We start from the raw sequence: 27,266 nt of genomic DNA, 5'->3' as shown, positions 1-27,266 counted from the left end.
AATAAGAATGAGATGAGCCTCGCCGAATAAAAAATACAAAATTGCGGGGCCCTCGGTAAATATTTGTTTTAAAATTGCTTAGACTTCGGGATGGACCGTTTAGCAAAATTTCACGGCCTTACCCAGAAATAATAATAATACGCTAATCGCTTTAGGCACGCATTTTAATAATCTTACCTTCTTAAATTCGGGTGTGCATTTCATGCGACCCAAATCCAAATCCCAAAACATTGAATAAAAATATGTTCCGGAGTGCGGATGCATTTCATGTGACGCAATCCAAAGACATGTTTTTAAATGATGTTCACATTCTTTTAAAATATAATAATAAAAGCGGTAAAGAGTTAAAATTTGCACACGAGCTCATAATTGTATAAAATCAGATAAACAAGCCGAATATGACAGTTGAGCGACCGTGCTAGAACCACGGAACTCGAGAATGCCTAACACCTTCTCCCGGGTTAACAGAATTCCTTATCCGGATTTCTGGTTCGCGGACTGTAATACAGAGTCATTCTTTTCTTCGATTCAGGATTAAAATTGTTGACTTGGGACACCCTAAATCTCCCAAGTGGCGACTCTGAAATAAATAAACAAATCCCTTTTCGATTGTCCTTTAATTGGAAAAAACTCCTTCACCCCTCGCGGGGACGGAAAATGGAGGTGTGACACAAGGCATTATGTATTTCTCTGAATAATTTTTAACAACAATCTAATTTTTTTGCCCATATAATAGTAAATAACGAAACATATTTTTAAGTTAGCTTTTAGTAGCTTTTCCCTAATTTGTTGTCTTGCTATAACTATAATTTTCTTTTCTGGATCATTGCTTCTAACTTTATTGACATACAACTAAAGATTTTTAAAATCTTAAGAGGCAATGATATGTTTTTATACTCTTAGATTGGTGTGTAGTTTTAGCAACCACACATCGTCACTCCATGCAGCTATCCTGAAAATTATGCTTATAAATAAAGAATAAATTGAAAGTTTGAAGTCAATCTTGAAAAAACATAAATTAGTTGCAAAAAAATTTAGAGAAATTAAAACCTACAAAATCAAAAGCACAATATGATAGTAGCTCTAATTTTACTTATATTCTTATAGCAAGAGAAACAATAAGAGACAAAATTTGCATTGTTAGGAATATATTTAAAGACATGATTAAATATTACAGTGATCTATAAATGTTGGTAGCAAAAATCAAAATCATAATAATTCCGGTAATGCTTATTGGACCTAAGTATGCTTTGAAAGATCATAATTACAGCAAAACCAAAGGTGAATTGAAGCATGGAAAGTAGCCTTTTAAAGGGTACAACCTCAACTGGAATCTCAACTTCATTTATTGTGTGCTATTGGTAGACAACATACGAAAAGTGAGATAACATATCACACTTGAATCATCAATTGCTATTTGGACCCAATAAAACAAGTTCATATATACCTACTAGTCATCCATGATGATAAAGTCTTGAATTCTCCTCCCATTTGGAGAGGTGGGTTTTATTGGATTTGTGTACATCATCAGATACCTTCGTCTTCCTCATCTCTTCAACTTGTGCAGGTGCTTTTCTTATTACTTAATATGAATTTTATTGTTTTCTATCTCTTTGTAGGTGCTGTTGAAAATTTAAGGAGTTTGAGGAGTTTAAGATTATAATTAGAGTGAGATTACTTAAGCATGAATGATTTTGTTTTTGTTTGAATTATTTCTCAGGAAACTTCAGAGCTAATATTAGTTTTTGTTATCTATTTCTACCTCATTATTAGAATGGAAAAGCTTTTCCTTTTGATTGTAATTCTGTGTGCTTCTAGGTATGTCATTCATCACATATATATTGACTGAATTGTTTTTGGTTTCAAAGTTATTTTGATAGGTCTATGGATCGGTGGTTTTATGTTTTATAAAATGAGTATTCTTTATTAATTACTGCTTCAACTTTATTTATTTTGTTACCATCTGTTGTATTTGATGTTCTTTATGAGACCTCAATGTGTTCTTTGCTTTTTTGGCTCTGTTGTGCATGACAATTTATTCTCTTTGTCATTGCAGTTCTTGTGATCTATTGTGGATGTGTTCTACTTTTGTTATGCAGTAGCACTTGAACTAGAAGGTAAATTTTCTAATCTCTGCTTATCTATTTATAGATATTGTACGTTTTTACGTGGGTTTTTCTAAAAAATGTAAGCATACATATTATGTGCAGCTTTTGAGCTATTCCATATGTGGATTTGTTTACATTCGGTAATGTAAATATGTATGTGACATTTCCCATTCAGGAAGTAGACGAGTGAAATGTCGAGTAAAAACCATAAAATTGACAAATCAGAAAAAATATATGCCGACAAGAAGCCTAGGCGACGCGAATTATACAGAATGATGCAAGACGATAAAAAGGAAGTTAATATACGGTGATGCGGGCTGGACAATTATTTGAATAATGGTATTTGCACAATGTGCAAACTAATGTTCATACTGCCATTATCCAGGCAGATGTACTAGATTGCACCTGCCCATTGCTATCATTGTACACCTCATCATTATCCAGGCAGATGTGCACAACATATGGACAGATGAGGTGTACAATGATAGTCTTCCACTTATCAATGCGAATCCGAAGTCAAATTTTGCTTAGGCGATTATCATCCCTTCTGTGAGTGAGTTACCTTATTCTTTTCTCATCAGTTCTTCGCATAGAGGAAAATAACGTTAAACAACTGATATTTCATGGCCTCTCTATAACATTTAGTAGTTAGTAATAATCCTAAAAAATTTATCAATATTTTTTACAAAACAAAGTCTCTCTTTCCTCTAATTTTGTACTTAGCCGAGTATGTGGAAAAAGGAATATCTTAGGTTTATATTATTTTAATCATTTAATTGCATCATCACTTTGCCACAAAAATCTAACGTTCTTTTCTTCTCTTCTCCTGCTATTAGAAGTGAGATCCATTTGTCTTGTAGAAATATGGAATCTGATTCCGAAAGTTGGAGTAGGTCCGTAATTTTGAATATGATTTGTGTGCAAAATTTGAGGTCATTCGGACATGGTTTGATAGGTTTCGGCATCGGTTACGGAAATTTGCAGTTTCGACATACTTGCTTATGGGTAATTTAGGTTTTGTTTGAGGACATATTAGACTTTTGAGCTTATCTGTATACATGCCTTTTTCATATCTACCCAACTACTACGTGTAGCGTTTACGTTATTACATAGGTGGGTTTTATTGGATTTGTGTACATCATCAGATATCTTCGTCTTCCTCATCTCTTCAACTTGTGCAGGTGCTTTTCTTATTACTTAATATGAATTTTATTTATAGTCATGGCGAAACATAGATGTAGCAAAATAGAGGTTGTGAGGTATTCAGCATATGCTTAAAACGCTACAGGTTTGAAGGCCTGATATCAACACCAGATCATATTTGCTTGGTAAATATTTACTGGGTTGATGCAAACTACTGGCCCAACATGAAAGAGATTTATGTTAATACCATTATATTTAATATCAATTAATTAAAGGGAATAAAATCAAATGTATTTGCATTTTGCACAAACTTGAGTATTCTAATCAAGTAGACCTTAGATACATCTTCCATCTGAAGGTACCTATAAGTGTGAAAGAGTATGCAATGCACAATAAGTAAAATTAAAATAAGAACACTAAATTCTGAGAGAAACACAAAACGCTTCATAATACAAATTTCAAGTTCTATCTGTTGCCCTTTCTTCTTCTCAATAATTCAGAAGTGGACAAAACCAAATTTTAAGCTCCTGCTCACTTTTAGACTTGTGAGCATATACCATAAGATCATCATCCCTCATTGCATATATGGAATATCCTTTCTGAATTTCTCAAAGGCCTTATCAATAATCTCAATTCTCAAGAGGCAAAGCATTTTTTTAGCTCCTCTACCACACTCCTCAACCTCTAGTTCCATCTTTACAGATACATCAGAAAAATCACAGGATTTCATCACAAAAGCAGTAAACCATCCATAGACAAAAACTTATTAATGAAATTTAGATATTCCATTGGCAACCATTGTTGCGACAAATGAAACTACTGACTCATTCCATTTAGGCTTAGCCTTCACTGACCTCACAATGCGATGCTTCTAATTAAACAGAAGCTGAGAGCGATTATTAAAGCAATAATAATTAAAGCAAACCAAAAAGTATTAAACACGCCCATATTATTGTTGATGCCGTATAATCATTCCACAATATGTAATGAGCGAACTACTTTTGCTCTGATAGACATATGTTGAGTAACTTTTGGATTTGAGGCAGCTTAATCTGGGAGAGATGGTCAGGCCTTTTTTTATTTTTGGCTTTTGTGTTTGTGGAATGAGAAGTATGAATTATTGATACTAATATTTCTTCCTGAACTTTTAAGCTTCCTTATCATAGTCGCTAAACCCAAAATAACTGTGAAAATAAGGAGAAATCAGGATTGGGTAGGATTGATTTTCACACTTAGTGTGTGTTTTTTCTATTGAATTTTGATAAACGACAGTATTTTAACATCTGATTTAAAATACTAGTGAATTCACGTTATATTGCATTTAGCATGTAAAGATATTCATGCATGCCTAAGGAAAGGGTGCTGCTAAAGCTATAACAAGTAAAAAGGGCAGTGGCCATGGAAGGAGTCGACCTCCATCCGCAAATAAAAGCTCCCAGCCTTAAGAGAAAGTAACGGCAGGTAAAAGAGGAAGGCCCGGGAAATCATATGACTACTTTTCTTTGGCTGCTTAGTTGCAGTTTAAAAAGTGAATCATTTTCATCATTATTTCCATTCTACATTCTGAGGTTTAACAAGTGTAAAGCATTTTAAATTTGTTACCTACATTGACACAGAGCATTAACCGCCAAGATAGAAGTGTTTGTCCAAATTTGTATCTGCTGAACTCTATATCTATGATTCACAGATGTTAACAGATTACAAAAATGATTGAATTTTATCCTTGATTACCAATTCCAACACTAAGTACTCCACCATGGAGTTGATGTTCCTGTGAAGCGCCAAAGTTGATTGTGTAATGTTTGATTGTGTAATTATAATGTTTAACCATCGCAGTTCACGTGAAGTTTAATATATCAATTGTTAAAATGCTTTGGAAATTGATAATATATTAACAATCCTTCATGGAATGAACAAAGTATCATCAAAAAGAAAATCTCATAAATACCAAACATGATGTTTTCCTTGGACAATTTAAAGTATTGTTGAAAACAACTGCAAAAAAAATTAACACTAAATAACTATTGGGCCTGTGTTAAATATATGTGCTTGATTTCGACATGTGTGCTTCTAAGGGATTAAATCAGAATCTGAGGGTATTATGGACTATTACCATCAGTTATCAATACCACTTTTGTGTTGGAGAAATTATGTGCCCGTTTCATTTGCTTCTAAACCACGTGTTCTTTATTCCGGCGGCCAGAGAAATATTAGTTTTTCCTCATTCTCTGTGCATACTTTCAACTAATGCTCCTTCAAGCATTTCAGTTCTCTTCATCTTCTTCGTTCATTTTCATCTTCTCAACCGATGTTGTAATTTCAGGTATGTTCTTTTATTTGTTTGCCCCATATGGTCTTCTCCTTTTTTCTTGATATTCTTTCCCGTCAGTGTCTTTATTGGACTCTCTTTATACTTCTCAATTTCATAGCTGGTATCAATTGCCGACAAAAAGAAGAGAAAAGGTTTAAGGGGTTTTTATGTAAAGATAAGTGTGGGAGTGTGATTGGGAGTAAATGATGATAAAGAAATACATCATATAAGTAAATTCATTTGCTTTAGGCTTCTTTTCGATAATTTAAATTTCAACCAAAAATAGAGTTTTCTCTTCCGATCTACTCTGACTTTTTGGGGCAAATCTTGGAGTTCTTCAACGCAAAAAAAAGTGGTGTTTTTGCTATTGGGCTGAAAAATAATTTTTATTTTCCCAAATTAGGAACAAATAGAAACTGATATAAACGACAAGATTTAATTTATATGCAAGAATTAGAAATGCTTGCGAAAAAATTAAATTCATGAAGAATCAAAGATTACAAATGCATTGAAAATAAATGGTAATTAAATCAGTTGGCTCAGCTCTGAAAATTGAGTGACTATAATTGTCTTCACAAAACTGCAACTTTTTTCTCTTAGATTCTTCATGTTTTCTTTTCTCATCCTGCTTCATGCTTACTCTTTAGTTGATTTCACCAGAGAAAGTTTTTCCCCATGTGGAAGCGTCAACATTGGTGTTTATTGCTTCTTTTTGTTTGCAGAGTGATCATTCTACTATGGAAATTGAGGTAGTTAGATATTAGACATTTTTGCTTGAAAAATGGTGGTTTTACTTTTATTTTCTGGTAATTGCTGTTTGTTTCTTTCCCTCTCCTGTTTATTTTGTCTAGCCGCTGCCGACATCTTCTCTAATCCATTCTTAAGAGCATTTTTATTGAAATAATAAGCATCTCTGGGTGTTCCTGTTTCCTACAGTACTAGCCTACCGTTTATTTTCAAGTTTAGAGATCTGTTTTCCTTTTCATATTACTATGTTTGATTAAAGTCCTACTTAAACTTTAAAAGCATGATCCAATGATTCTAAACATATTTATCTTAGACATATGGAACGAGTTCTTCACATGCATAGACAAATAATTTCCAAAGAAGTCAAGTGAAATGCTTAGACAGCGGAAGTTTAAGATAATATTTGTTGAATTAGACTTCTTCTCGGTGGCTACCACTTTCTACATTAATGTTGCTTTTACATTTCTCTTTGAATTTCAGGGTGAAAAATTTCTCAAAAATTGTAGCGGAGACAATTTTAGATTTTCACAGTGAACATTCCATTCAGGTATTGTCATTCATCTCATTATAGGAACAGAGTTAGTTTCTTCTTTAGCCATCTTCCGTTAGTATAGGAAGATATTTACATATATTCCATCTATTTGGGTTTTATCTTCCCCACCCACACTCCCCCCCCCCCCCCCAAAAAAAAAAAAAAAGTCCTTTCTTAGCTACATCAACATTTGAAGGTGATGTGAGTCATAACTTGAATAGACTAAATGAATGTGATAAAATGAGAGAATTGACAGTTTAAGTATATTCCAATTCAGAATATAAAGTGAAGGGAGCAAAAGCTCATGTATCTGATGAACATCAATTTGAAGAAAAAAAAATAATCATCTCCAGGAAAAAAGGAAGCATGTAGTGAGAAAGCTGATGAAGGGTTTTGAATTTAACAAACCATGAAAAATATTTATCACCAATTGATTAGTATTATTCCTGAAGATTCAAAATAAATACATAACGAACAAATATTTGGTAAGGAGAGAGTCTAGGTTGGCAGAAGTTGTTGTCTCTCAAAATAAAAAACTTGATCAAAACAAGATGCAAGAATATGTTTAATTTTAATATCAGACTTTCTTTTTGTAATGAAAAAAGTGATTTTATCACTTTTCCCTCTTCACATGCAGCATATATGTTATCTATGTGAACTCTAAAAGAAATTCTGGATGTGAGATCTAGAATTGACTTTATGTGATCGTCTCTAGCTAGCAATATGAAGTTCTATGGTTTTATCCTTTTCCTAATTTTTATTGTCCGCAAATTGACACTTTGGTGCTATGTAGAAGCCACCTTGCACCCACTGCCACTAAATCACCATTCCCCAAGTTAATGTGGTACTTGCTGTGATACCAAGAGTCGTTGCACCAGGTGCTAAAGCATGGGTATTTTGTATCCTTTGAGCAAAAACGGGTTATAATTGTATAGCAGTATCTGAAAATATATCTCGAAATTTCCGCTCCAAGCAGAAAATGCAATAAAAGCAAGGAACCTATGATAGATCCCACTCTCTCTAGAAATATAGAATTTATGTGGTTGGACATACTCTTATACAGGAAATGAATGGAAGATGTACTTCAACAGTGATTTTCAAGTCTTTGTTTAACTTCAACGAGGCATGTGGACTTCCTATAGCTATTTGGAAAAAATAATTCATGGATTACGTACATGTGAGAAATACATGTAGCATTTGGTTGGACTTCTTCGTGAATGTAATATGAAGAGCGGAGCAAGATTTTCAGTACTTGAATGCTCTGATGCAAAATTATTTCTTATTTCAAAACTGCAGTTATTTTGTTATTATGTGACTTACTGTTGCTGATTTCCAAGTGTCAGATGTATCTGTGTCCATAGAATCGTAATAACTTTAACTCGCTCACGTCTAAATTATCTTCATCTTGAAGCTATTTCAAGTCATACCATCTGTTTAGAGGCAAATAGGTCAGAGAAAATAATGGGGGGCACCATGTGAATACCGATTGTGCTACTTTACATCCTTTTATGCTATCTTGCTCTACTGGTATTTTGGAAGTATTGCAGCTTTCCTTCACAACATTTTCGTCCAATGAAGAACACTAGATCTATTTTCGGCACTCTTCTAAATCTATACTTCTTTTAATTGATTGCTGTCACTTATTTTTTATAGGTGCTAAAAAAAATTTCCTCACATTGTGGTTTTGGTATGGCAAAGATTAGCTGTTACACTGCTGATTACCTACTGCTAAGGACGAACTCACTGTGCTTGTGATGTATTTGCAGAAGCAAACATTTCTATATTTTCTTGGGTATTATGTCTGTAAATGTGCTATTTTGCACATATATAGCAGATAAAAGTTTTTGGTTAAGCTTAGCTGTAAAAAAATTGTATTTTTACAGAAATTGGTCATGTATGTCATGTTTTGCCTGTGCATTCTTTAATTTTTTTTCTTTCTACATTTTATGTCAAAACAAGTAAATATTGGGCCCGTGCTGGCACGGGCATCACCTTCTAGTGTCTACAAGATGAGGAAGAAGAAAAGCAACAACAACACTAATTTTATGTGAAGTTCCTGGTCACATAAAATAGGCCCACAATCCCTTCTTGGGTGGGCAATAAACAAAGCACCCAAATTCCAATATCCAACCCAATTCAGATTACAACCCGATTTTCTCTCGCTCGGCTTTACTCTCCCTCGCAAGGGTGGCTCCGTAAAATTGGTGGCTTAAAGTCAAATTTTAATAAGAGGCCTTATACTTTTTCTATTAGTACGTGTCCACACATATATGCAAAAAAATTAATCTTGCCATTTTTTTCATACTTGTTGTTTATAGAATATCTTCTTAAATGACATAAAGTCTTTAACTTCACATAGAAATATTATTATTTATATTAAAAAAGGAAAATTTAAATAAATGAGATATTAGACATGTATTTGCGATATGCTACCTTTGATGTTGTTGTAAAAAATATATTTACTAATATAAAGATTTAAGTAGTTTAATTCAAAGTTTAAAAAATATTTTTACTGTTTAAGAGTAGACACCTTTTTTTCTTTTTTACAATTTTTTTTGTACTTTTTTATTTTTTCTACAAACATTAATATTGTCTAATTTGAAATAAAATTATGAAATCCATTATTAAAAATTTTGGGGGACCTAAATCAAGGCTTTAGGGAAACATTGTCCTAAACTTTGAATAATCGCTCTGATGGACAATCTAGAGATTGTGTAATGAAAGAGAATACATTGTGGGTAATTTGTTTATTAGTTTTTTAATGTGAACATGTGTGACTGTAGGTGATATACCAGACTGTTGGTAGTTTTCACTTCGTTCAACAAGAGTAGGATAATGAACTTAAGAGTAAATGATTTTTGAAATAACTTACATTTGCCGGGGTTGGCTGGGTTGGTTCATAGGTGGATTACGAAGGTTTGTTGATTAGGATATCTAAATTATATATAGTTTATCAAACGAAGTTGATGCGTAACGACTGCGGGAAGGAAACTTCATAGCATATGGAGAGTACAGACAAATTGTATGACCTTATTTAAAGTTTACGAAGTAAATATGATCTGGTGACGTATTAGATAAATCTAATTAGCGGGCTTCTCAGTTCAACAAATTGTATGATCTGTGCTTCTTCGTAATCTGTTGTATACACGTCGCAACTTTTTCAACGATTAAGCACCTCAAGGACATCAACTTAATCATATAGTTAAAACTGTCCATACACATAAAAATATGAAAAGTGATAAGGCCGAGAAATGCATACCTTTTTTAGTTGAACTGAGAAGGATGAATTAATCAGTGCATCGCCAGAATTTTGTGTGCTTGCTAGAAAATCTTTAATGCTATAGAGTCAACAGAAACTTTATTTTTTCCTTAAGAGAATAGCTCAAATTAGTGAATAGTCATCTAGAGCTATAACATTGCATATCTAATTACTCAAATAGGCAGAGAAAATATGCTCAATATTCTAGCAAAAACCAGCAGAGTTCTAACCTGGCCAGAATTATATCTATTTTTTCATGCAAGTGAAATATTTAAACAGCTTTGGTAAGCATCACTACCCCGGTTCAATTTTTACTTATTTAAAGTAAATCTTGACTGTGGTTAAGTCATAATTTCAGAATTTTGTTACTTTAACAGTTTAACTGTATGGTTTTATTCCTTCGAAGTAGTTTCTGATTGATTGTGTTTGCTGCATATAGGTATTTGCTAATTTGTTGGTTGATCCATATCAAATAATGATGGCTAATGTTGCAGCTGCATTACACGAGATTGGCTATGAAATTGAGGTAACTTTTCTGATTTTTACTTAGTACCTTAAGGCTCATTGAAATGGAGGCAATGCCAGCTGCTATGTAAGTCAATGGAACTGATCAGGAAGTTAAAACTAGGTTTTGGATGTTTTAAATTTCTAAGTTAAAACTAGGCTCCGAGATTAATGATAGTGATAACACAATTAGGGACTTCTTGCTTTAAATTTCTAAGTACGAATACAATGTTGTTCATGTACGAGTGGTAATCAGTGCTACGTGTTTAGTCAACTCAGGGTAACAAGTGACTACTGAAATCAAGGACAAACGATTACTGGTTTCATCTTCTGCAGAAGTTGAACTGTTGCATTTGTTGAATACTACTTCCAGGATTTTTTGTATCAACTTTTCTTTTAAGTTGCTAGGAGAATTACACATGGAATTGGAAATCTTTGGGCCTGGTTTAGGACTAAGTTAAACCTGATAATCTGTTGATATCAGGGTGGCTTATATTGCTATGGCCAAAACTTGGCTTTACTTGAATTCAAGATCTTAATTTCTCTTATTTTGGCCAACTTTTCTATTTCCATTTCTCCTAATTATGTACACTCACCTACTTTTAGTTTGGTTCTTGAACCTAAATACGGGGTTAATCTTCTTGTTAAGAAGCTTTGATCAAGATGTTGTTGAAATATTAAACTTCATTCATGCACTTTATTTGTTTAGTTCATGAACTAATATATTAAATGTATTCATTTACTCCCATCATTTCAATTTATGTGTCTTTCTTTTCTCTTTATTCAAAATGAATGCACTTTTCTTTATTTAGCTCTCATTTAGCCATAGATTTTGGCTTTAGTTTTTCATAAGAAGAAAAAATTAAAAACATTGCTTGTGAAGAAAAAATTAAAAACATTGTTTGTTTATAAAATATAATCGTGTTTTGGGGGAAAAAGATTCAAGTTCCCAAAAACTGTCTGGTTTAGGGTAGTTTTTGGGTGAAAATTTTTCTTCCACTCACGAAACTTCAACTTTTCTTCAAATAAAATGCATGTCCAAATACAACTTTAACTTTCAAAAATTATTTTTCAACACAACTTCAAAAACTCTTTTTTCAAGTTTCAATCAAATCTATATCCAAACACTGGCTTAGTAACACTACATTCGAAGGGTACTTTTGGTGTGTTTATTACTATATGACACATAGGATTGTTTATTTACTTTCCCCAAAGCTTATCAAGGATTTAAAGTGTATGGAAACTAGCGACTCCTCGCTTGCCAGAACACGCAACCCATTTGTGCCACTATTTCACCCTTTATTATATGTACATATTTCATGAATTTCTCAACACATACAGGATCTAGGCCAAATTAAAGCGACATGATTATGCCGAACCTATATATATTGTACATCGTGGTCGTCTTGGCGTAATTAATAAAGTTGTCATGTCACGTGTTCGAGCAGTAGAAACAGCCTCTTGGAGAAATGCATGATAAGACTGCGTACAGTAGATCTTTGTGGTCCGGCCCTTCCCCGGACCCTGCGCATAGCGGGAGCTTTGTGCACCGGCTACTCTTTTTTGCCGCTGCACTCCCCTATGACCCATACCATGAACAAATTGCACATTGTTTTTAGTTTCCATAGGCAAGATGATTCATATGGCTACATATGCAACCCAAGAAGTTTGTTAACGCGAGACGACCACCTCCTATGTTTCTCGCTTCAAGAAGAGAAGCCAATTCTAGTAAACATGATGCAAAGAATAAGTCAAGAACCATTAACCAGTTCAATGTCTATCATCAAATTAAGAAAGGGTATAAATGAGTAATCAACATCCACTCTATCAATGCAAATAGACAAATTTACAGACTCTTATCAGACTACCACAGCAATAGTTCCACAAGTAGTATAATGCTACACTCTCTCGCAATGGTCTTCTCTGTGGTGACGTATTCAGCATATGCTTAAAACGCTACAGGTTTGAAGGTCTCATGCTGCTCGAGTTTGGCCAATCTTGTATTGTCGAGCATAGCCTTATGCCAGAAGCAAATAAATATAAGGAGCACCATTCGAAGGAGTTTATATGCCTCCCGTGCAGGCAAAGGCAGAAGTATCGATATTGAAGTCAACAAAACTGAAAGTTCTTTGGAGAAAGAGGCTGGATTTGGCAGGAATCTCCTGGAAGAAATATTTAGTTTTAGAAACACAAAATGCAGTGGATTTTTCTGCTGAGCCTATAGAATCAGCTGGTAAGTGCTTTCAATTGTAAATGAGACACATAGCTACTTTTTCTATTTCAACCAAATGGATTTTTACTTAATCATGTTTTACACTTTAGATTATGATTATAAATTAATTAGGTACCTGTTGTCTACATTTTTAAAAGGTACTGACACATGTTTTACACACTCAATTTTATTTTATTTTAATATACTTTCTTAAAAGGAATAGCTGGCTCATTCTACTTATATGATGCATCGTGGTAAATGCAATGGGCAGTGGGGATATTAGAAAAATACTTATTATAGTTTCTCCGCGAAATCAAATAAAACAGGTTGTTATACATTGCTTGATTTTTCCTATGTATCTTTCGTCTGCCAAGCTTTTATCGACTGACAAGACAGAAGTTTCTATTAACATCATGGTACAATAATTGATATTATATTTTAAAAGTTTAAACTATCTTTAACAGATGGAATAGTCAAAAGCACCTTTATATATCATGTTTACACTCACATAAGTAAAGCTTTGACATTTTCATTAATCATTAGTAGGCTAAGTATTACCTGAATAGGCACTAAAAACCGTTACATGTTTGTTGTGGTATTCTTTTAGTACAAGGTTAATAGTGGTAAATGATGGCCATCTTCAGAATCTTACCTTACATGAAAGTAATTCATAAAAGCACAGTTCATCAAAGAAGCACATGAGAGATCAAAATACTATGTCCTTAGTTCCTAGCATAACTGAGTGTGTTGATTAGCAAAGGAATGAGAGCTTAGCACTTTTGTGCAAAATCTGAACCTTAAAGCATTAATTGTCAACTGTGTTATGTGATATGATCTATGTAGTACTTATATATGTTCAAACTCAAAAGATGTTTGGAAGCAAAATTCTGCTCTATGTTGTCCTTTACCCATCATTTAATTTGGCAGATGTCTATTGTGTTTCTCCACTTCTTTGTTTGAGATATGAGCAGTGATAATTGATTATTACTTCAGAACTTTGTAAGTATTTTTTGTAAAAATCACAAAGAAGGAGGTTTAAAAAGGCTAAACACAACACTGTGTGTCGAAATGTAAACAATGTGATAATTTAGCATCTAATAGTATGATGTTGCTATGAATGCAGAGGATGTACCATTTGTCAATCTTACATCCATGAAAGGATATTCTTGTTCCAAAATAGATGTAAATAATATGTTGCAATTACCATACAATGCTGTCGGATATTTTTATCATCTGTAATTTTGTTTCTTATAAGAAAAAGTCAAATAAAAAATAATAATAGTTGTCATCCCCACCTTCTATTATATAGAAGAGCTTGAGTTTCGACATGTCTACTTAGCTGTCTTTTTCATTTTGTTCAAGGGCAATTTGGACCTTTAACAACATCTAATGAAACGTGTGCTTTAATCCCATAATTGGACCTCCACCGCATCAGTTCTTCTGTGGTTTTTGTCTTGTGTGTAATTTGAGCTTAACCCAAAGCACGAACAGACTCTTGCAATTCATTCTTTGTTACTTTCCCTTTCCTTCATCTCTCTGTGCTCTATTGCTTCTTGGCCAGACTAAAGTAATTTGACTTTTGATTCAAATTTCTCCATTTTGAATCCAGCTTCTCTGTGGCATGTGCTGTATATGTATGTCTATGACCTTTTTTCAGTTTTTCCTTTGTTTGGTGAACCATTTGAGCTTGTTAATGGGTCTTTGGTAGGTATTTGTTAGTTTTTTTATTTTTTCCTGTTTTTGGGATTTCTTTCTTGCTGGATTTTATATATGCATTCAGTAGTTGTATCTTATTTGATGTTTGAAAATAGCTACATAGATGCATATTTGTGATATATTGTTATTTCTGGTGTTAGTTGTATAAGATTGTTCTGAGAGTAAATGGGTTCTTTGAGGATGAACTTAGTTGTAAAATTGTGATTCGAGAGTAAAAGGGTTCTTTAAGGATGAACTTAGCAGTAAAATTGTGATTCTATTTTCTCTGAGATAATTGATATTAGAATCTTTCTGCTTATTGAGTTTTTTATCTTCTTTTGCGTATTCCACATGTGAATGTAATTATTGTCCTATAGTATTAATGGAACATAAAAGGTTTTTGGTGCAGTCAAGGCGTTTGATGATATGACTGAAACAAGTGAATTTTTTAATCCTTTTTCAGTTACCATAGGTATTCTACAATATACACATCCATCATCCACCAAGCTTATGGTATTTATGAGAACAAGAAAAAAAATGTCATAAATAGGTGAAATTTCTTTACTAAAAGAGCTAGACTTGAAGCTAGAGTAATTAACTTAGCATCAAATTTGTGCGGACTGTCCTTTTAATTCATCACAATTGATTACTAACTGTACTTTTTATGTGTATAAGTACCATTAGTAGGTCACGTTTGATGTCAGATGATTCATTGATGCAACCCCTTTTTTGCAGCCTCGTAAAATTATTCTGAGATTTTTGTCGAGTGCAAGTTAACGGTTGTCCTGACATTGTGATAGATCACTGAGATGATCACTATTTCCAGCTGGCATTTGGATTTAGTTCCAGGTTCCGTTATCCGTCACATCCGTGTAGTTTGGCTCTGTGACTTCAATTAATCTGACATAACTTTGTGAAATTACTTTAGGTGTCTTCTGCCCCAAAATTGGTGGAGTCCGTCCGAGACTACCATCTCGTATCATGAGTTACAAGAGGAGCACATTCAAAAGTCACCATTGCAATCAGCTTGTGTCTAGAAAGGTTTATTTCGTTTTTCTTCTTTTGTAATGATAAATACATCTTTAACTTGGATTTTCGGAATTAGCAGGTGCCTGGTAGAAGCGTTACACATTTATCTCTAGCTGGTCATTCTGTCAAATGTGCTTCATTTGTCGAAAGAAACTATCAATCTAGTGTCAATAACGATGAAGATCCATTTCTGATAAACACTATGAAGCAAGCTATAAGGTACGTTAATCACAGAGGATCCAATACATATTATACTTGTGTGTGTTTTTGTTTGTGTGTGAAAACTAGAGCATCAGCATAACACATCTTCGGCAAGTGCATAACTGTAGAGGTAGGCGAGAGAGAAGATATCAACTTACCTAGCCTAAAGACCTTTTCTTTCGCCCAATATTTACTTTCTGGAGGTACAAGCTCCTCAATTCCCTTTATCAAATTAGTTATTTCTTCAATTTCCTCCAGAAATAGGTGTTGATATCTTGTTTATATGAGATTTCCTTTTCAAGAAGGTCTATATTGGTTTTGATGACTTCATCGCGTTGGTTGACTCGTGAATCAACATTGCACATCTGGATCTGATGACTTGTTTGAAATTTTACTAGCTTCTCCAATAATTTCTCCTTCGCTTTGATATCCATTTTTTCAATAATTAACTTTCGTGGATATTTTGAGATCCTTTAATAATTTGAATTTTAAAAGTTTTGCTAGATAAAATGTTTTAGATGATGTATCTATAATGTTCTGAAGTTCCATTTTTTAATGGCTCAGGGCTGTAAAATCGATACTACTATTTCTGGTTGAGCAGCCAAGTCAGCTGAAGTACATAGAATGGCCTGGATTTCAAAGCACGGTTAGTGTGTATAACCTTTTCTTTCTATTTGGTAATTGTCATTTCCCTTCCGTTGCAATATGTGGCCAATACTAGGTGCTGATAATGTGAGCAAAGCTCCACATTGTATTTGGCTTGTTACTCTAGTGTGCTCAACTCTTGTTGTCAAGACAAAATAACAAATGCTAATAAATAGTTAATGGTCTTTATAGCGCTACCTAGGGGTGTCAATGGTTTGGTTCAGCTGGTTATTTTTAAAAATTTATATCATACCACTTTTTTGGTTACTCCGTTGTGTATAACCAAATTTAGGCTTTTCGAAACCGTCCCAATCATCTCGGTTCCTCCTCGGTATCGATATGGCTTGGTTAGTTTTCAGTACTGTTTTGGTTACTCCATTGTCTATGGCCTAAATGCTCTTGTTTCAGGTTGGAAAAACAAAAAGTAAAGACAATTATAAAATAGTGAAGATTGATTTCCATTATCAATTAAGTATAAAAAGTTAACAATGCCTTGGTTTTGAGCCACATATTGACATGTGCTATGAAAACTAGTTCTAGTTGGTGACTCTCAGACAAAACTACAGAAGAAGTAATTTGATTGCTACTTTTGTCAATATCTTTCTGCTGGTTTTCCATTCTGAGACAAACCTGTTGCAGCATTGGTGTTTTTCCACTCTTGTGAAGGGAGATAATGCCATCTGCTTGTGCATTTAACCCCTTGAATTGAACCATTATGCCGGTAGTTTTAGAAAATTTTCCTTTCTCTCGAGTTAAGTTTCTCATTTCATTTGTTGCACTATGCATGTGGCTTGTACAGTGTCTTAATATCCAAGTTTACCTGAAAATAGCTGGAGCCAGCTTTTCAAATAGAAGAATATTTGGATAACTGTGGCGCCTTTGAAGTATCTGCACGGTTGCTCTAACTGTTGCTATATTTTGAATTTCTGATGCTATGTAACAATTCTTCCATTTTTGTCTAATGAAGTGAAAACATTTATTTACCCAAAATATTTTGTTCTTGAGAGTCTGTATCTATGCTAAATACAATGTTGAGTTGCACTGATTGGATTGACTTAGATATTAAGCATAGTTCCAAGGAATGTTGTTTCTTTATCTTTGATATCAGTACATGCAGTAAAACTAATCTTTTCTCCACTTTTTGCAGCTGAAGACTGCAACACTGGCACTTGTTCTAGTTGGGTTGTTTATCATTGCTTTATCGTCGATTGATTCTGCCTTGTCTTACATGTTGGCTCTATTTTTGCGGAGAACAGCATGACTCTGGATATATAAGCCTAATTTCCTGGCTTCAAACAATCTTGATGTTTAGACATTTCCTTCTAAAATCGAGGAAATAAAGTCATATCATGAGGTTGACGAACTAAATGACTAAAAGCCTGAGAACTTCAAGGTTTAAGGGCAATTGAACTGCTCCATTGGGTCTTCAATCTGTATGCATTTTGCAAAATATTTTATAAATGTAGCTATATTGAAGTTACTCATTTGTCAACAATGAGTATTGTTGCTATAACTACAATAGTTCATTTTCTTTTTGATCATATATATGGTTCTAGAAGTAACAGTCGGAATTCCTTTTTATTTTCTCCCTATCTTTTTTCTCCTCCTCCCCCTCCCCCCAAACTTTAGTCTTTATCGTACTCCGAATCTTTAATTACTAATTATTAAGGTAAAACAATTTCTTGAAGTTAACCGTGGTTAATTTGAAGAGAATGAAGGCATAAGCTAAGATAGTTCATGCGATCCGATGTTTTGGCCAAATTGCAAATACTTGATGGTTTGCATGACAGAATTTGACACTTTTTGCTAAAAGGTGAGTGATTAGATCTTCATAAATCTTTTTATTATTAATTATTTATTTATTTTTTATTTGAAATTGAGCGGTAGTTCTTGTAACCATAGTCTTTTATGATAGATAAAAAAATTATCGATATTTAACTCTGAAATGAATAATTTTAAGAAATAATGAAATCTTTCTTTCATTTTTGGCTAAGAAGCTAGATGATCTTTAATAGCTTGACAAAATAAATAAATTTATGAACTTTACAAGGACAAAATTTATGAAGCTATTTCCGTGGAAGAGGCTTCCCCTTTTAGGGTAGAACTTAAACTATAGAGTTAGTATCAGTATAGTAACGGTGCTTTTGATACCTGATAGGGTGTTATTGACTAACCACATAGGTTTCTTCTTCATTAATTTTTACATGTGCTTAGATACCAAGTCACAAAATTTATAGGCAGTAACTTGCTCCTCTGCTTTAGCCACTTTCTTAATATCAACAAATAGACACGCTAAAGCAGCATTAGCAGCAGTTTCCATTTGAACATGAAACTCGACCACCCATAATTTTTATTTAAATCATACATAGATCTTTTTACAATTTAAGCTTCAGGAGAAGCCTCCTCTCACACCATTAGATGTTGGTCTAACTAGCTAGATATTGTATTAGCATATACTATATTATTCGTTCTTTCTTATTGCCCTTCACCTAAAAGTTTATATAATTTGCTTGGACTTTACTTTTAAGTTTGTATTTCATTTAAATATTTGGTGTGAAATTATATGTGGTGGATTGATACAACATCTTAGCATATTTGGCACGGACGAATTCACTTGACCAATTGGTTAGGTCATAATTGTTTGGTTTGTTCTACTTTTAGTACAGTACATGAAATGCACAAGGAGCATATGGTTCATGTGTATTTTTAAATGTATCACATTTATGCTATCGTTTAACATATATGTCTTATGAACACGCTTCTGCTCAGTGTCTTGGCAGTCATAAATTTTTATTTATTCAGGGGGTTAAATTTTAACTCTAAGATACCCTTTCATTGACGGATGATTCTTTTTTGTCAGTCTTCCTTAAGATAACGTAATTTAAATTAAACGGTTGATATAAGAGTTACTTACTATTGCAGGAGGCTTATGGTGTTTTTATCATATTACATATCCACAAATTTCCTGAAGTTACTACATTCTTACCTTGCTCAATCAGTTCAAGCAAGTAAAAACACTTATTAAGACCAAGTGACCATCAAAGCATATAATTTGATGTGTGAAGGAGTCATTACCTATTTTTCTGGTCTTATCTATGGTAACTTTATCATGCAGTAATTGTAGCTACTTACTAGCAGAAGGTATTTCAAAAACTAAGTCATGAACAAATAGTGCCTTTAGTCTATCATTTTGTATGGTTTACCTTCGTGAATTTAATTTTATTGAGGAAGCAAGATTCATTTGTTCCTGAATGCAAATTCTGAATATGTATGCTCTGAATAGTAGGTGGTCTTTAATGTTTGTCACTATTTACTAAGGATGGAACTGTGCTTCTGTATTAGTGAAAGTATGGTTGTTCCTGGGTACGTATTCCTATTTAGGGTTTAAAATTGTAGATGCAACTATATAAACTCAGCTATATCAGTATTTGAAATGTTGGACAAACCTCATCTAGTAACTGATTATTGGTAAAATTTCAAACAAGTCATCAGATCCAGATGTGCAATGTTGATTCACGAGTCAACCAACGCGATGAAGTCATCAAAACCAATATAGACCTTCTTGAAAAGGAAATCTCATATAAACAAGATATCAACACCTATTTCTGGAGGAAACTGAAGAAATAACTAATTTGATAAAGGGATTTGAGGAGCTTGTACCTCCAGAAAGTAAATATTGGGCGAAAGAAAAGGTCTTTAGGCTAGGTAAGTTGATATCTTCTCTCTCGCCTACCTCTACAGTTATGCACTTGCCGAAGATGTGTTATGCTGATGCTCTAGTTTTCGCACACAAGTATAATATGTATTGGATCCTCTGTGATTAACGTACCTTATAGCTAGAACGTTAAACCGGTTAGAAGAAATTGTTCAACTGGACTAAGAAAGATAATCTTGGTTGCAAGGAAATGGCCTTAGAAGTCATCAGCTTGATCAAAAGCAAACCTGTGTGCCTCTTGCATAGAAGCGTTATTGCAGGACACGAATAAAGCTTCCTTCATTGCTGCTAATCGTTCTTCACTGGAAATGAATTGCTCATAAACTAAGCCCCTTTATTCGCTACTTATAGGTACGTCAACCTGTTGGATATGACACTGACTTGGCAAAAATGTAGGAATGAGAAACCAAAAAGAAAGAAAAGAAAGACATAGTACATGATGCTGACACTTTTCCAATTTTTACGATGTTGCTTGTGTTTTGAATTATATGTCATGTGAGCACAACTCATGGTAGTTCTTATCAAAACTAGTCATGCTTCTCCTCTTTCTCAAAAGAACTTTCAGTTTTGTTGACTTCAATATCGATACTTCTGCCTTTGCCTGCACGGGAGGCATATAAAATCATAAGAATTTTACTGCCATGGTTCTCCTGTCAAATTTTGTGCGACATTGGAAATCAACTTGTGCAAACTGGTCGAAAGACCGAAGGAGAGAGCTGAATGCAGAAATGCCACTTTCAGAAGGCTCCATTCGGATCAACATTCTTAATTACTCTGGGGTGCTTCAAATTAAATCTTCACTTTTTACACAACCTTTGATTGTTTGACTATTTGTATAAAATAGTTGCTCTCGACTTGAATATTGGTGTTAATAAAAAGAAAACTTAGACGTGTGGCAAATGCGTGTCTTTAAAGCCATATCATTGATTCGTCGCTTATGTGTCTATATACTTGCAGTTTAAAGACGTCCTCTGATTTTATTGATAAGGTATAGATGTCCTCTGATTTATGTAGTCGGTGTTTGTTTTTCCAGTCTCCTAATGGGTACATGACCTAGATTTCCCTCTCTTACGGCGTGAAAGAGATATTGATCACCTAAATGCAGAGATATAGATTTTGCAGCAGATAAACTTGAGGAGTAAACAAATGAAAACTCAGAGAAGATGCCTACAGTTAGAGGAAGTTGCTAGAAAAATGCAAAAGATGGAGCAATTTCTAGAGGAAGGTGAAATAGGTAAAATGACATGCTCTGGAAGATATATGTGGTATCTTGTAGTAATGTAGAGAAGTTTAAACTCGAATTTGTGGTAGCATGGAGCAAACACGTTTTAATACGTAAAACACCTCTTGAACTTAGCTTAACTTCTAAAAGGGATTATTACCTGGGTTCTATTTGCTTTCTCGGTGGGGGAAAAAACCGACTTTTACCAATTATCAAAACCCCAAATATTCCCCCAATTTCATCCACGAAAGCCCTAACTTTGAAATTTCCCGATATTGTCTGAGTTGAAACAAATTGGAACAAAAAAAGGAGAAACAACACATAGAAAATAACAAAAATGATATTAAAGACTCTTGAGGATATGCTCCGTGCGTGTGTGATCGAGATTGGAGCGTCTTGGGATCAGTTTTGCCATTGGTGGAGTTTGCTTACAACAACAACTATCAATCCAGCATTTAGATGGCACCGTATGAGGCTTTATATGGTAGGCGGTGCAGATATCTGGTGGGTTGGGTTGAGCCGGGTGAGGCCAGATTGTTGGGCACAGACCTGGTTCAGGATGCTTTGGAGAAGGTTAAGGTGATTCAGGATAGACTCCGCACAGCTCAGTCCAGACAGAAGAGTTACGCGGACCGGAAGGTTCGTGATGTTTCCTATATGGTTGGAGAATGGGTTTTGCTACGGGTTTTGCCTATGAAGGGCGTTATGAGATTCGGGAAGAAAGGGAAGTTGAGTCCGAGGTTTATTGGCCCAAAAATCATAGGGAAAATTGATTAAAATCGTACCTGCAAATAGAAGGAATTTGAGGAAGACAGAGAAGTGGAGAAGCAATCCAGAATTTGAAAGTTTTTTTACACACAAAGAAATAGGGTGAAAACCTAATATGCTCCGTAGAACACACGTGCACTCATTTAAAACTTGGGCTCAATTAAAACCTGCACGTAGCATTTTGTATAGAAAAATATATAAAAAAAATTAACATAATTATTCCAAGTTTAAAGTATTATACAACAACAAACCCAGTGTGTTCCCATAAATGGGTCTAGGGAGGATAGTGTGCATGCAGCCTTACCTCTACCTTATGAAGTTAGAAAGAACGTTTCTGATATACCTTCGGCTCAGAAAAAGCATATATTTAATATTATCAGGTAAAAAAAATTCATTATTTGAAGAGTCTTGAATGCTCAAGTGACTAGCTTTCTCATTGGAGTAAAGACTACAAGATCTTTGACCAAGAGACTAAATCCGTTGAAGGGACCTTGAGACTTGCATGTTGGATCATGCCAAAGCATTTTCTACGACCTGTTGTACCAATCAACCTAAATAAAAATATGTTTGCATGTAAGTGTCATACTTAGCATTACATGTTTGTTTTTTCCTCTAACATATCGTCTAGGTTCGCAGCAATCGAACTCTTAAATCTTCAGATTGGGTAGGGAAAGAATGCCTCTCAATGACTACCAGCCTGTTATGAGATTGGAGAATCAAATGGCGCTTATGTAAGGCAAGGTGGTTTCAATTTAAAGTAGTGAAGTCTTGAGTTGGAAAAAATCAAAATTAGAACTCTTTGTCCCAAAATAGTAGATGAATTATTAGAAAACTTCATTAATGTCGAGCACCAAGTAGTGTTTATAGTTGTGTTGTTGAATTAATTTGGGTGGTCACGGATTTTTCTTTTGTCCGGTGGACAGGATACAATGCAAACACGTTCCACCTGAAGACATTCGACCTAAACGTATGATGCTAGGAAACATCCTATAGTTATGCCTTCACAGCAACATCACTTTAGTAAGCCCCTTTTTTTGGATTCATATAGGTTATTTTAGTGTTGTCCTGTATCAGAAAATTTATTCAAAGGCAGCCAAAAGAAAGCTCCAACTACTTTTTTGCAGTTTATTTCTTGAGTTTAGAATATGACCAAGATTCTTATTCTTATCAAGACTTCTTTGTTGTTCTTGATATAATCAAGTCAAAAGAGTCCTACTAATCTTTTGAATTGTGGTAAATATAACTTGTATAAGTTTGTTTCATGTGTTCAAATATGGGTAACTGAGATAAAAAATCAAATTCTCTAATATTTATACTTTGTGGCTTGAAGCTAGTGCTACTATCTTAAAAAACTGAAAGTCGTAAAGAAATGAAAAGATAAGACCTTATTGTCAAGTGGTGCTGGTGCTTTTTACTACTATGGTTTCTTTCATTCTAATTCTACTCTATTTTTTCCGGTCATTTGGATGACTATTTGATGAATTGAGTAGTCATTTCTTAGGGACTCCCATGGAATGTGGAATAAATTTTTGTTGAAAACTAATACTATACAAGTTGTGCCATGAATTGTTATTTGAATATGACTTTTAAAAAATTGGCTAAACTTTAAATAATACATGTAAAAGCGGTTACTTGTGCAAATTCTACAAATTCAAACTAATAGGCCCACAATCCCTTCTTGGGTGGGCAATAGACAAAGCACCCAAATTCCAATATCCAACCCAATTCAGATTACAACGCGATTACAACCCGATTTAGCCTGACCAGGGAACTTCAGACAAAATTAGTGTTGTTGTTGCTTTTGTTCTTCCTCTTCTTGTAGACACTAGACGGTGATGCCCGTGCCAGCACGGGCCCGATATGACAAGAGCATTAAAGGCAGAGTTTGTCATTCAGTTACCAAATGTGAATGAAGCTGGTTGAACATTACGTTTATAGTGGGGCAGTAGTCTGTAAATAATTATTGATTGTCAATGAGGGGCAGCTCAACAGAACTGATGGCCTAAACCAAAATATATTAAAAAGACTCTGAAACGTCTTTTATAAAATTCATATAATATTGAGATACAAAAAAAAACCTTCATGACTTTTGATATAGTGGTGAGAGCACAAATCATGATGTATGAGTTAGGCGCGCGTCATATGGTATTGAATTCTTCCCTTAAGTGAAAATGGTAAAGGGTTAGCCCATTATTCATCATATTTTGAACCTTGCGACATTTGCCTCGGGGATTTCTTAGTTAAAAAAGATGAGACACAAAAGAACTTGCTTTCTGGTGTGTGGATCAATCAAATGTGACAAAAAAATTAGTTAATTTAGAGAATTGGAATTGAAATTAGAAAGTAAAATCGTAAAAAGCATAAAAAAGACTATACATAAATAAAGAAAAATAAAATTGATGAGAAGGTAGATATATATTACGTCTACCAAATGTTAAAAATCATTAAAATTTGAAATCATTATTAATAATTATATAAATATAAATTATGAAGTATATATTATATAATAATATAATATCAGTTTTTATTTTTGGGGCCTTAATTATTTGGGGGCCTAACCCTTGCCTTACCCTAGAGCCGCCCTTGCTCCCTCGGCTGCGAACTTGCTCCGGCGCTTTAAGTTCCCACGCTGTAATCCCTTTTTCAATAGAATTGTTTTATACTTCAAATTGTATATTGTATTCGCAATTATTATTAATCTGCCCCGTCCAAGTAGTCCCCTCAGCTCTATTAGTCCCGCCTTATTTAGCTGTTAAACGACGTTTTTACTACTAATTAAGTTGTTAATGACCGTTAATAATAGCATATAACTGTTAACAAGTTCTATTGGTGTATGATGTGAAGTTGTATAACATGTAACTGTTCGAATCATCCCTGATGTGTAGTATGAGTTCAAAAAGAGTTGTTTTATATCTCAAAACATTTCCATGCCATAATTCATCCAATTTGAGAAGGGGAGCCTTGGCGTAGCTGGTAAAGTTGTTGCCATGTGACCAGGAGGTCACGGGTTTGAGCCGTGGAAACATCCTCTTGCAGAAATGTAGGGTAAGGTTGCGTACAATATACCCTTGTGGTTTGGCCCTTCCACGGACCCTAAGTTTACGAAGGCGACTCGCAAATAATGTCATAAGTAAAAACTTTAAATTAAGACAGACATGAGATGGTGCTATTTCTATAGAACTTCTGATGCTTGTGCCCCAATTCTAACGGAAGAAGTAAATCTTTTCTATGCACTTTTATCGGCTACTAATAAGATAATTTCTTTAGCTTATTAGAAAGTTCAAACCAAGATCACATGTTAAGTTTCAACCTCAAAGGTCTTCTCACATGCTCCATATGAGAATAATAGGCTACTTAATTAACTGATTCATACCATTTGTTGCAGTATCTCAGTTCTTAATTAAACCTAATATACTACTATCTGAGTTCATTCACTGCTGCTGCTAACACCAAAAACTGTCATTCCACTCGTATGAGAGAACATAAAGAATCTTTTGGAAAGACCATGCAATATGATATGCGACAGCAGGCAATATTTGAATAATTTATTATTTTTCCTTATGTCAGCCTTTTTATATAGATGGATTTGATTTCTGGAACCTTGACTTGATATCTCCTTTTCTAACATAAATGAGTAATCTAGCAAAGATTGATATGGGTATTCATTAAAATATGGCTGATAGTTTAGAAGCTCGATTCAGCTGTTTCACTAACAATGGCGAGCCATAACAAAGCTTAAGTTGTTAAAAGTTAACTACATCAAAGAGACAAATCCTAACACCAAGGAGGGCATAAAAGTTCTCACTCTTACCAAAACTAAAGATATCATACTAAGCAAGACGTCGACTTTTATGTTTCTTCCACTAATAAGCAAAATCGAGCAAATGGTATCAAAAGCATTAAAGTAACAAGTTAGTCAAAAAGTTTACCTTCTGATCAGAAGACTACTGAATAACACAATCACAAGAACTGCAATAACAAGAGAATAAATTGAGGGCAAAATAGTATCAGCAATAGATAATTCCAACTAAAATAAAGGGTCAGAGTTAACAACCAGTTTGATCACACCGTCTCTAATGCTTACAGAAAAATAAGGCGACTCGCAAATAATGTCATAAGTAAAAACTTTAAATTAAGAACTTTTGACAAAATACAGTTTTGCCACTATCGTTATAATAAATAAAATTCAGTGATCATATTCACGTGCTGTGTCACTGTTTTACTTTCAATAAACTTACACCTAGCAATAAACGATTATTATTGAACAAAAAAGAAATAACATAGCTGCAATTTCTGATTTCTGTTAATGAAAACAAAAAAAGCGAAAAAATAAGTATAGTTAATGGGTTATCCCATCTTATCTTGCTAAAGGCGGTGAGAAAAGAAAAATAGCACAAAACCAAACGTACAACAGAAGTCGAAAACACAAAGAGCGAAATCGCCAATACCTATACATATCTCTCAAGCAACAAATCCCAAAATCAAATAGCAAATGTAGAAATCATTAAATGAACAAATCAAATAAAAGCTAATGATTAGAGAAACAAAGAAGCTAAGCATAAAAAGCAGAAGCATAACAACAATCGAGCAAAACGGCTTTAGATCAAACTTGAATTTGAACTTAAAAAAAGGATTATAACCTGAATTTTATTTGTTGTTTCTTGACGCTACACTTTGACTATGGTGGGTTATGGTGGATTATTGTTAAACACTGCTCTTCAGTGCCACCATGCCGACAGGAATAAAGCAAGTGAAGAAACAGAATTTGTTTTCTTGATTTCAATTCATCTCCGGAAAAAAAAGTCCCAATTTCATCCATCAAACCCTAACTCGAAAATTTGTAATTAATTCACTCTGTTCTAACGAATTTGAAACAAAAAAGAAGGAGAAAGAGATAGAAAACAATAAAATTCATATTAAGTAATTAGAAAAGCACCTGCACAAGTTGAAGAGATGAGGAAGACGAAGATATCTGAAGCTCTGTAAATTGTGATGTACATAAATCGAATGAAACTCACACTCTGTAATGACGTAAACGCTACACGTCGTACTTGGGTAGATATAGAAAAGCGTATACAGATAAGCTCGATTGTTGTTATGCTTCTGCTTTTTATGCTTAGCTTCTTTGTTTCTCTAATCATTAGCTTTTACTTGATTTGTTCATTTAATGATTTC

The 27,266-nt window shown here is 34.0% G+C and overlaps 2 protein-coding genes and 1 long non-coding RNA gene across 16 annotated transcripts; 2 read left to right on the top strand and 1 right to left on the bottom strand.

Annotated features, from left to right (window-relative positions):
* The first annotated feature begins 5,286 nt into the window (after window positions 1-5,286).
* LOC107832808 (uncharacterized) lies at window positions 5,287-8,765 on the top strand. Of its 12 annotated transcripts, none has more exons than XM_016660688.2 (4): window positions 5,287-5,574; window positions 6,285-6,311; window positions 6,790-6,856; window positions 8,495-8,765. In XM_016660688.2, the coding sequence occupies exons 1-4, from the start codon at window positions 5,312-5,314 to the stop codon at window positions 8,594-8,596; spliced, it is 459 nt and encodes a 152-aa protein (XP_016516174.2). In that variant the 5' UTR covers window positions 5,287-5,311; the 3' UTR covers window positions 8,597-8,765. The 12 variants fall into 12 exon arrangements, 4 of the variants coding, with proteins under 4 accessions (XP_016516174.2, XP_016516175.2, XP_075079227.1 ...); XM_016660689.2 differs by lacking the exon at window positions 8,495-8,765 and adding an exon at window positions 7,905-8,148; XM_075223126.1 differs by lacking the exon at window positions 8,495-8,765 and adding an exon at window positions 7,638-7,898.
* A 5,478-nt stretch (window positions 8,766-14,243) lies between these two features.
* On the top strand, window positions 14,244-17,927 carry LOC107832807 (uncharacterized). Of its 3 annotated transcripts, none has more exons than XM_016660687.2 (6): window positions 14,244-14,383; window positions 15,247-15,360; window positions 15,440-15,552; window positions 15,620-15,759; window positions 16,306-16,387; window positions 17,534-17,927. In XM_016660687.2, the coding sequence occupies exons 2-6, from the start codon at window positions 15,321-15,323 to the stop codon at window positions 17,645-17,647; spliced, it is 489 nt and encodes a 162-aa protein (XP_016516173.1). In that variant the 5' UTR covers window positions 14,244-14,383; window positions 15,247-15,320; the 3' UTR covers window positions 17,648-17,927. The 3 variants fall into 3 exon arrangements, with proteins under 3 accessions (XP_016516173.1, XP_016516171.1, XP_016516172.1); XM_016660685.2 differs by having other exon boundaries at window positions 14,253-14,450; XM_016660686.2 differs by having other exon boundaries at window positions 14,284-14,520.
* A 5,731-nt stretch (window positions 17,928-23,658) lies between these two features.
* LOC142164709 (uncharacterized) lies at window positions 23,659-27,166 on the bottom strand. Its single transcript, XR_012695640.1, has 3 exons — window positions 27,028-27,166; window positions 26,732-26,916; window positions 23,659-26,060 (listed from the first exon to the last, which is right to left on the bottom strand). It is a non-coding gene; the product is annotated as an uncharacterized LOC142164709 (long non-coding RNA).
* Between the last annotated feature and the right edge of the window lie 100 nt (window positions 27,167-27,266).

This window comes from Nicotiana tabacum, chromosome 10, assembly GCF_000715075.1.
Source record: "Nicotiana tabacum cultivar K326 chromosome 10, ASM71507v2, whole genome shotgun sequence".
Classification (NCBI taxonomy): domain Eukaryota; kingdom Viridiplantae; phylum Streptophyta; class Magnoliopsida; order Solanales; family Solanaceae; genus Nicotiana; species Nicotiana tabacum.
The sequence above is the reverse complement of the archived record's forward strand: the minus strand, read 5'-3'. Positions and strand labels throughout refer to the sequence as shown.

Coding starts and splice junctions, on each gene's coding strand:
- LOC107832808 (XM_016660688.2), top strand. CDS start 5,312: ATGTGTGCTTCTAAGGGATTAAATCAGAATCTGAGGGTATTATGGACT. Junction 5,575..6,284: donor AACCGATGTTGTAATTTCAG/GTATGTTCTTTT, acceptor TTTTGTTTGCAG/AGTGATCATTCTACTATGGA. Junction 6,857..8,494: donor ACAGTGAACATTCCATTCAG/GTATTGTCATTC, acceptor TATTTTTTATAG/GTGCTAAAAAAAATTTCCTC.
- LOC107832807 (XM_016660687.2), top strand. CDS start 15,321: ATGATCACTATTTCCAGCTGGCATTTGGATTTAGTTCCAG. Junction 15,361..15,439: donor GCATTTGGATTTAGTTCCAG/GTTCCGTTATCC, acceptor AAATTACTTTAG/GTGTCTTCTGCCCCAAAATT. Junction 15,760..16,305: donor ACTATGAAGCAAGCTATAAG/GTACGTTAATCA, acceptor TTAATGGCTCAG/GGCTGTAAAATCGATACTAC.